The 10,785-nt window shown below is 49.0% G+C and overlaps 1 protein-coding gene across 1 annotated transcript; it reads right to left on the bottom strand.

Moving 5' to 3' along the window:
* LOC138504872 (cocaine- and amphetamine-regulated transcript protein-like) lies at positions 1 to 6,504 on the bottom strand. The gene is made up of 3 exons (XM_069625287.1): positions 6,319 to 6,504; positions 5,708 to 5,788; positions 1 to 517 (listed from the first exon to the last, which is right to left on the bottom strand). The coding sequence occupies exons 1-3, from the start codon at positions 6,454 to 6,456 to the stop codon at positions 413 to 415; spliced, it is 324 nt and encodes a 107-aa protein (XP_069481388.1). The 5' UTR covers positions 6,457 to 6,504; the 3' UTR covers positions 1 to 412.
* Between the last annotated feature and the right edge of the window lie 4,281 nt (positions 6,505 to 10,785).

The following is a 10,785-nucleotide window of genomic DNA, read 5'->3' as shown; positions in this document are numbered from 1 at the left end:
TACTTTGTAAAATCTTTTATTCACTTATCAGCATGTCAATGTTTAATGCATACATTAGATACATGGCATGGACACTATGCGAAAGTGACAGCCAACAGCTGAAGAGTACAATGTGTAATGCGGACGCCCAGTGCATGTATGAGACAGGCATGAGACAGCATGTTCACATTCCTACACAGCAGGCTGACATTGAAAAGATTGGTCCGAGAGGGCAGCAGGACATTGCCTGTTGGCGGGCTGAAGATCCTGAGGTAACTCGCTTTAGGAGGGTGAGGAGGGGGAGCTTGGGTTCATAAGATAAAAACATTCAACAAAAGTGTGTCTTGCTTGTTTGCAGGAGGTGCCATGGGGGCAGGCGGCATCCTGGCCTCTGGCTCCTGGGAGGGCACTCGCTGGTGCCCGACTGGCAGCTTCAGATGCACTTGAGAAGCAGGGTGCTGCAGGTGCCCTGGGGACACTGGCAGAGAAGGCCGATCCGTGCCCCGTACTTCATGGCGCATTTCCCGCCACCGTCACACTGCAAATGCAAATGCAAGGCAGCACACATCAGTGGTCGATTGAAGGCTTTACATCCTGTGTGTGCGTGCGCGCGTGCGTACGTGTGTGTGCGTGCGTGGGCGTGCGTGTGCGTGCGTGCGTGCGTGCGCGCGCGCATGAGGTGTATAAAGCGCAAGCCCAGATGGGAGCAAGCAAGCAAGCAAGCAAGCATGGCATCAAAGACTGCCGGGCCACGTGGCATGACGAGAAAGACACAACAGGGCAGAAATAACAGGTCAAGCTGATTATTTCATGACACGTTTATCCAACCATGGCAGTGCTCTGCCGAGCAAAACACCAAGTATTGGCTAAGCCAACAAGTATGATATTTTAATTACATGTTCCGGTTGTAAGATGGGAGTTTTTCACACTTGAACGACCCGGGGATGGCCATGTGTCACTCTAAGACCCACTCAGAGGGGGGTATTTATTACACTTGAAGGACCCGGGGATGGCCATGTGTCACTCTAAGACCCACTCAGAGGGGGGTATTTATTACACTTGAAGGACCCGGGGATGGCCATGTGTCACTCTAAGACGCACTCAGAGGGGGGTATTTATTACACTTGAAGGACCCGGGGATGGCCATGTGTCACTCTAAGACCCACTCAGAGGGGGGTATTTATTACACTTGAAGGACCAGGGATGGCCATGTGTCACTCTAAGACCCACTCAGAGGGGGGTATTTATTACACTTGAAGGACCCGGGGATGGCCATGTGTCACTCTAAGACCCACTCAGAGGGGGGAATTTATTGCAGTTGAAGGACCCGGGGATGGCCATGTGTCACTCTAAGACGCACTCAGAGGGGGGTATTTATTACACTTGAAGGACCCGGGGATGGCCATGTGTCACTCTAAGACCCACTCAGAGGGGGGTATTTATTACACTTGAAGGACCCGGGGATGGCCATGTGTCACTCTAAGACCCACTCAGAGGGGGGAATTTATTGCAGTTGAAGGACCCGGGGATGGCCATGTGTCACTCTAAGACCCACTCAGAGGGGGGAATTTATTGCAGTTGAAGGACCCGGGGATGGCCATGTGTCACTCTAAGACCCACTCAGAGGGGGGAATTTATTGCAGTTGAAGGACCCGGGGATGGCCATGTGTCACTCTAAGACGCACTCAGAGGGGGGTATTTATTACACTTGAAGGACCCGGGGATGGCCATGTGTCACTCTAAGACCCACTCAGAGGGGGGAATTTATTGCAGTTGAAGGACCCGGGGATGGCCATGTGTCACTCTAAGACCCACTCAGAGGGGGGAATTTATTGCAGTTGAAGGACCCGGGGATGGCCATGTGTCACTCTAAGACGCACTCAGAGGGGGGTATTTATTGCAGTTGAAGGACCCGGGGATGGCCATGTGTCACTCTAAGACCCACTCTGGGGGGGGGGGGAATTTATTGCAGTTGAAGGACCCCGGGATGGCCATGTGTCACTCTAAGACGCACTCAGAGGGGGGTATTTATTGCAGTTGAAGGACCCGGGGATGGCCATGTGTCACTCTAAGATCCACTCAGAGGGGATATTTATTGCAGTTAGATGGTATGTGAGGCGTAGCACTGCTCTTTGTACCTAGATGGAATACAGGGGGCAGACAGTGTTGTCTGTGCAACTAACCCATTTATTCCTTTCACACTCTGCACCCTCGAAAGTAAGCTGAAGGCACGGCCACACTGCCACAAACATCCGCGCTCACATATAACACAAAACTATTGCACAACCTTGCCATAAGAATGAAGCTACTTTTCACTACAAAGATTTGAACTGTAGCTACTTACATCATTTTCTATCCACTTAAACACAAAGCCTCCCCTCCCCCACTTAGCTCCTAGTATACCCCCTGCCTGCCTATCTACACGCCATTCAGACATGGGTGACGAGCAGGGTCACACACGCATATCAGCACCTCCCAATTTTCCCTTATTTTGGACTTCGGTCCTTCAGAGGGCATTCAACCACCAGCGCCCTGCGACCATAATTATGATGAAAGGCGCTATACAAATGACAAAATGAATGAATGACTGACTGAATAGAATACGCAGCTGCAGGGCAGAGATGTTGGGGGGGCACTGCATGTCACCTATGCATAGGAGTTTGAAGTGTTAAAATGAAATAAACACGGGAGTGGTCTGGCATCTTGCTGATAAGGGACAGCAGTGGGCGGCAAACATATGTGTGTACATGTTGTCAACCAAGGAAAATAGCCCAGTGAGTTCATGCATTTTCTGCAGAGAAATGTCTGCACTACAAGTTAGTACAATATCCTGGAAGCATCACTCAGTCAGTGTATCTTGCGCTGCAGGTCTGTTGTTGAAATGCAACTGCCTTACACCAACTCTCGTTGTATGATAAAAGGAGTTCCATTCCAAAGGGTAACAGTAGCACCAGCACGTGAAGCAGCAAGAGACACTTTGAGTGTGTGTGTGTTTTGCAAATGGTTGACATAATAATGGCTGTAATGTATTTGCAAGCTTATTTGGGAGTTATATTGCGCCTGGAAGCAACGTGGCGCTGTACATGTAGCTGAGTGTAACATATGCAGTGATGGAAGAGGGTTACAACATGTGGCAAAGGATGGAATGTGCTGCGGCAGTGCGGATGTGTAATGTGTACATATGTTATTTGAAATGTGTGTGTATTGAGCACCAAACCCGGCCAGACCAAGAATGAGACCCAGATCAGCAGCACAGGACGAGCAAAGAGCCACATTATACAGTCCCCAGCTGTGGGGCCCCTCCCTCTCCCACATTACAAACGCTTGGGAAATGAATGTTAATGTTAAATGACATTTGTACCGCGCACTATCACCACTGCAGTGGTCCTCTGGCGCTCTGGCGGCTCTGGAAAGGGCCTGGGGGGTGGGGGGGGGGGTTAGTGGGACCGAGCGGGAAAAGTGCAAGAGAGCAGTGATTGGCTTTTGGCAGCCTCAGTTCGGTTAGCACTGTTCGCTGAGCTTACGTGTGCTTTTTCGGTTGGTTGCCGTCCTGCTCTGTTGTGCGAGGCTATGTGAGATTTGTTTGGTTGTTGCGGGGTAGTGAAGTGCGTGCGCTTTGTTGCGCTTTAGAGGCGTGGTTGTGCTTGGTTAGAGTTTGAGAGGTGTATGCAGAGGGGTGAGATTTCTTTGTGAGTTGGTTAGGGGCATAGCTGTCTAGATGTGATGCAGGCTAATTTCCAAATTCTTTCTAGGTGTGGATATAGGGCACGCGCCAAGAGTCAGAAATGACCCCCGCACTTACACGCACCCACGCAATGAAAGCGCCTGCATGAAGCGGTAGATAAATGCCACTTCTATGCACTACTTTTCCAGGATGTTTCCTATGGCGAGTTAGGGGCTAACGGTAAAGGCGGGCGGTATCTAAATACCTCCGGTTTTTACCAACTCTCTGATTATGGACCTGGACGTTTTACCCCGGGCTATATATACCCAAAACAGAACGTGCAGTGAATACCGCCCGATTATGGGGGATATATACCTCCCCAAAATCATTCAATGTGTACCTCCACCCAAAAGGTGGGGTACATTTTGGAAAATCTCTCCATGTTGTAGAAACTTGCTTTCACTTACTTGGCAGTGCGCAAGCAATAGAATTTCATAACTTTATTTTTTTCTGATCAAGGCAGAGCAGTACTGCTCTGGGTGTTTGAGGCATCGAAGTCTTGCGGTTGGGAAGGATCGTAGTTGGCGGCTTAAATTATCACTTTCAATCCTATGGGCCAATATGAAGGACTTTTCTATTTATAAGGCACCCAATGCATGTCTGTGATACACGTGTATGACTTGGTGTTGTACAAATGAAAAGCAGTCATGTATGTTGGTCGGGGGTAGGCTCGCGCCTTGGAGGGAGGGTAATGGGGGCTCGGGGATGTTGGCCACACTTGGATAATTAGAGGGAGCGTGGTCCTGCCGAGGGAGGAGATCAGAGTTCGAGTCCTGGTTTCCCCGCTTCACCCTAACCTGTGACCCTTGGCACATTATCTCACCTTGCCAACGTTGGCAAAGCTTAGGAAAGAACTAAGCGTCCGTGTTATGATGCCATGTGCACAAGGTGGCTTAAAATAGTGAGGGGCATTCAAGAATGTAAATTAGAAACATGGTATGCGACATGTAAATGCAAACTCAATATCAACTCTATTTAACATACAAGCACTACCAGGAAGGGGCGAGGTCATGAAATGAGGCGTGTGCCACCATTTCCCTCAGAACTTGCTATTCCAACTCCTTTCAGGGAGTTAAGCGAATGCACAGCTGCAAGCGGCCTTCTACTGTGTGCATTAAAGCACCTCGTGGCCACGCCCGAGTGTATCTTCGCTTCATTGTACGTAAAAGTACTTGAAATTCTTCAAGTATCCTGGCAAGCAAAGTTTACACAATTTGCCTTGTCTTCAGCGCATGGTTTTATCTGCTGATTATTAGGGTAAATGATCAAATGTAGCCTGGAGAGGCACCCCATCATTGTAACTAGGTGTATAATGTATGGCTAAGCACCAGGACCCCAGGAAAAACGCCTAGACAACCACTGCAGCAATATTTAACTAGGGGGATCTGGGTATAAACGAGGTCTGTGCATTGTTTAGCGTCCCCTCTGCTCCATACCCACGATCACACAAGCCGCTGTATTCAAGGGGAGCCGGGATTGGAGATCAGATCGCCGCATGCATTATGTATAGTTCACCGCACTCCATACTCACGATCACACAAGTTGCTGTATTCAAGGGGAGCCGGGATTGGAGATCAGATCTCCGTTAGCCGCATGCATTTTTATCGTTCGCTCTGCTCCATACCCACGATCACACAAGTCGCTGTATTCAAGGGGAGCCGGGATTGGAGATCAGATCTCCGTTAGGCGCATACATTTTTATCGTTCGCTCTGCTCCATACCCACGATCACACAAGTCGCTGTATTCAAGGGGAGCCGAGATTGGAGATCAGCTCGCCGCATGCATTATGTATAGTTCACCGCACTCCATACTCACGATCACACAAGTTGCTGTATTCAACGGGAGCCGGGATTGGAGATCAGATCTCCGTTAGGCGCATACATTTTTATCGTTCGCTCTGCTCCATACCCACGATCACACAAGTCGCTGCATTGAAGGGGAGCCGGGATTGGAGATCAGCTCGCCGCATGCATTATGTATAGTTCTCCGCACTCCATACTCACGATTGGGATCTGGGCCGCCTTCTTCTGGTGACTTGGGTGCTTGCTCTCGAAGTTAAGCAGGATATGTTCCATGGCCTCTGCCTGAAAAACAACAAAATACAACCACACATGATGTTTGCGAGGCGCATCGACGGTGCCTGGTACAAATACCTTTAACATAACATAACATAACATTGGTGTGGGGAAGGGGCCTGCGCAAATAGTCCTGGCGGATCACCTCGCGCACTTTGCAATGCGGCACTTCGAGAGTTCAGTAACCTCTCACAAGTGCATGGCTGCAAGTATGACAGTGCACAGGGGTGTGGGCTAAGCGGAACTGTTTTCACTCCCACACATTACATTGGGCAAATTAAAGGCCCGGGCATTAACATCTACACACCCCACAAGATGGCTCATGTTAAGCAGTTTACACAGCAAACTTTGTACAATAGAGCGAAATTAAAGTTGTAACTCACGCCCCGTACCCCCGGCTCTGCACACTTAAGACTCATGCCGATTCACCAACAAAAGTCCCCCCGCCCCACCCCCTGCAAAGACCCAGAAGCCCCCGGCATGCACTAGAGCTGTGCCCTCCCCTCGCCCCCACTCAGCAGCCGGCGTCCGGGACTGACCAGGTCTCTCTCCTCCGAGGAGGGGCCCCTCTTCTCGGGCAGCTCGTCGGGGTAGAAGTCCCGGGAGGACTGCCCCAGGCAGAGGGTGAGCAGCAGGGCGCCGCACAGCAGCTTGACCAGGAGGGGCGCGCTGTCCATGGTGCTGAAAGGCGTGGGCTGCTGCGCTGTCCTGCCGCCGCTGGCGCCCGCACGCCGCTTTATATGCACGGGCGGCCCCGCCCGCTGCTGGGACGCCCACTCAGCCAAAGGGGGCTCCCAGCGCGGACATGCCCACAAGACGTACAAGATCACACAAGCCACAGAGAGGCGAACTGTGCGCCAGGCACAGGGAGGGGGCATGCAACGGAGCTATGCAGGGGTCGCCAGACACACCCAGAGCTGAGACTGAACGAGGGACTTCCACAGCACGGCACTCAGCACACCTAATCACACGAGTGTGCTTACCGGCTGGAGGAGTGAGTTCATGCCCCCCGAACCCCAGTGTGACAAACTGTAGGGCCACGACCGACTCCAGGTCACCAAGTGTCACCCCAAGGGGGTGCCCCCTGAGCCTTTATTTATTCATGCTATGTATCGGGCAAGGGAGCTTCTATGCAAGCAGTGGCTGGGACTCCTGAGCCCCACGCGAGGCTGCCGTGCGTGGATGCATGCAGGACCCCCCCCCCCACCCCCCCATCCCACCTCCCGGTGGATTGCACGCACACAGTAGAACACCTGAGGCGAAAGGCGGGCGTGACATTCTGAAAAAGAGGAATAACTGTACACAACCTTGCGCACAAACACTACAAGAAAGGAAATGCCGTGACACCCGCATCCCCCCCCCCCCCCGCCTCACCTGCACGCCGTGGCCTTTTTGAGAAAAAAAAAACACCTGTTAAGAAAAAGAAGCGCTCAGATGGAGTTTCTGCAAACCCCCGCGGAGTCTCGAGCCCGCCTTATGTGGAAGGTTCATCCTCGGGGTGTTTCCAGATGTTGGCTTCTGGACATGTCCAGGTGGTGGTGCTGGCAAACTCATGCCACTGACCTGGGCGAGACTCCCGGGCAGCTTTGCTTTGGTACCTAAACACGCACGCAGCGGGTCCAATGCCTTGGCAAGAGGCAGGGGCCAGGAAAGACCCCAGGCTTTGAACACTCTCCGAGCCTTCTTAAACAAGTATCTCCCGCAGACTCTCCTGCTCGCTACGCACCCCTTGAACGACCACGGGTTCAGCCCAGCACCTGGCAGCACCCCCAGCCCACCCCCGAACTCTGAACGATCTATTTTGGAAGCCCATCAAGGCTTGACCAAAACCACTTCCATGACTCAGGCCCTTTAATTCACCTCAACTGGGGAGGAGGGTATTCGTCTCTCGGCCAAGCCTAGAAGACTCCACCATCAGCCACTTGGAGTGAAGACTGGCCAACGAAGTCACGCCAGCGAGATGCGGAAGACAAGAGGGTGGCCTAAGACTCGGCACTTAGTGTCCATTTTCTTGGGTAAGTCAGTTCAGGAATGGGGGTGCACACACACAGAGCTGCCCACCATGAGCTGGAGCACATGCTGGAACATGAGGTTCAGCACCCCCCACCCCTCGCTAGTGCTGCTCGCGCTGTCCCAAAAGCGGTTGAGTCCCATAGGGAAACCTCAATGGCTAGAGGGCCTTCAACCTTAGACTTGGACAGGATTCACGTTCACCTAATGAGACAGGTAAGCTTGGCCACCACCGCGGCACCATTGCACCGAGTGAAGGGGAAAATACCATCTTTCACCCAAGAAAGAGCCCAGCCGTCAGACTCCGCCGCTGCCAATCTCAGCACGCACAACAGACAACGACACATGGGCAAAGCAATGACTGAACTCTGAATAAGGTGACTTATGTTGGTAAACCCATATGGACCTGTTAATTAAGGTAACACATCGTATGATGGATGGGATGGAGAATAACTCTCACACCAAACAAGAAGACCGACTCAGGGAGTTGGCAAAACATTTCTGTTCTAATATCAATTGTCTAAAACAGTACAACGGACATCAAAGGACATCGCACAGCACAATCTCAACACGTTTAATAAAAAATCGTATATATATACTACGTGGCAAACTACACAAATCGACAGGGTATTGTGGTCGGCTCAAGGGGAACATCTAAGTATACTTTCTATAAGGGACTGGATTGTGATTGGGTCTCTGTAGTCAGGTGGGCAACTCATGTCCTCCCGTAGTGCAAGTCATCTTTGACAGTAACTGGAAACACTGCACATCATTGGCTCTCAAACTATAAGCTCCTTCGTTATATGGCCTTCTAAAATTTGTTAGCACACTTGTACCCTTTTAGAATATTCGATTCTCTAGCAGCACGTAAGCTGGTACCCCAGGTGCTGGTGGGTGGACTTGACCATACCTTCCCACCCAATTAGCCCATCATCTCCCATCGCTCATCCCGTCTGCCATTCAGATTATCTTTGAACTTGGCCTTGTAGTAGCTTCTTGTCTCTAAGAATATAAGGGAATGTGAGGACGTTCTTATCAAACTTCAGGCTTGCATGCCCACGTCTGTTTCCATCTCGGACTCACATGATCAGAGACTGCGAATCGGCCCAGTCTATAGCATTTAATTGTCCTGAATAAAGAAACTTGACACTCATGGTGTTCCCTCTTTGCAACCTTAACAAGGGATGCCTCTGTGTCTCACATTCACTGTTCTTAAAGGCCTGATAACCAGTTCTGGCTGCTCTTAGCCTTTGACATCAGGCCAAACAGTCTTCCTTTGGTCCATCTTCGAGCTTCGGCTTATTCTTTGCTGCTATACATGCACAGCTATCAATCCTCCTTTCTCCACAGGTTGAGCTTACTAAACTTGTGGTATCAAATATCCAGATTCTATATATATATATATATATATATATATATATATATATATATATATATATATAGGACAGAAAAGGAGGAAAAAAAATGAATCGCACTCCCGCAGGCACAAAAACCAATGCCAGGTTCAATAAAAGGTCGGAAAAAACAACAGACACAGTATAGGAATTACTGATGTCTTTAATGTTTTATGTTTTATCAAAATTAAAAAGCAGAAGCATCGTGCAGAAAACAAATGCACGACACAAAGCAGCACATAGAAGACAGAACAACAACAGGACGCCTAGGTGGAGCAGCCTGCAGACAACGCTTTTCGCGCTATACTGAGCGCTTGATCACGTGAGGGGGGGAGGGTTGGACAGTGATTAATACACCACCCACAATAGTCCCTCAACTATGTCGATGGCAACAACTGCTGCCAATACAAGAGGGAACAGGGGCGGCCATGTTGGAAGGGAGTGTGTACACATGCTAAAACAGAAGAATGAGAGTACAGTGCTTTTGCACACGCTTTTGTCCGTGATCAATAGAAGTAAAAAACAACTGGCCAAGGTGTAAAATATAGTGTATAACATCACGGTCTCCACATGAGGAAAAGGCCCCTATACATGTATCAATACATATATAGGGACCTTGCTGGATATCAATGCACAGTGCATAAAATTGCAATATGATGACCACATGGCATGGAAGATGTAATAAGCCACACTCAAAATAAAAAAACCAACATTAAAAATCACCCCATGTAAATGCATAATCAACCTCATGAACTAACATATCATTCCCAACACTTAAGTAGAAAATACAATACATTAACAATAAAACTGGTCAACCAAGATTAGATATAAAATCAGGTTAAAAACAGTAGGACTGGACCTGAATGTTAAAAAATTGCAGCAAGCTAATACAACAAGCAAAGTAATGTGTGCAAACAGCAAAAATAGCAGCTAGATCGTCAGATGTCAATTATACAGTGCAAATCAGCAAATAGAACAGCAAGGCGACAGTGCGCCTGCCCAACCTCAAAAAGTAGATGATGTGATAAAGTGCAAGTGCATCGACCTGATAGACTGTGCAAATTTGCAAAAAATAGCAGCTAGTTCATCAAAGTGCAAGTGCGAACCATGATGTCAGAGTACCCGAAGCATGACAGATCCAGAGCACACAGTAAACTAGACCAGTAATTTCAAGACATAAAGGAATGGTACAACAATGTCAGAAAATGAAGGGAATAACATAAATAAATAGGACAAGAAGGTACATATAAGTCCCTAAAATAAACAAAACATAGTTGAGAGAGCGCTCCCCCTATTGCAAAATAATCAGCTAAAACAGGCAGGTAGGAAAGAATAATAATCATAAGTGCAAAAGCAAAATCAGATCAGTTAATACCTGCAAACAAACCAACGAAAGTGAGGCAGGAATACAAAAATACAAAGTGCTGAACCAGAAAAACAAAATGACCCCAACAACGGAAAACAGAGCATAAATGGCAGCAGAAAGCAATAATGATAAATACAAATGGGCACAAAATTAAGTACCCAAAAAAGTATACAATTCCTCGTCTACATTGTGACCCCTGGGGAATTTAGTATCAAGATCCAAAATAAATCTGGTTT

Source organism: Ambystoma mexicanum, chromosome 11 (genome assembly GCF_040938575.1).
Source record: "Ambystoma mexicanum isolate Mex_15411 chromosome 11, UKY_AmexF1_1, whole genome shotgun sequence".
NCBI lineage: Eukaryota > Metazoa > Chordata > Amphibia > Caudata > Ambystomatidae > Ambystoma > Ambystoma mexicanum.
The sequence above is the reverse complement of the archived record's forward strand: the minus strand, read 5'-3'. Positions and strand labels throughout refer to the sequence as shown.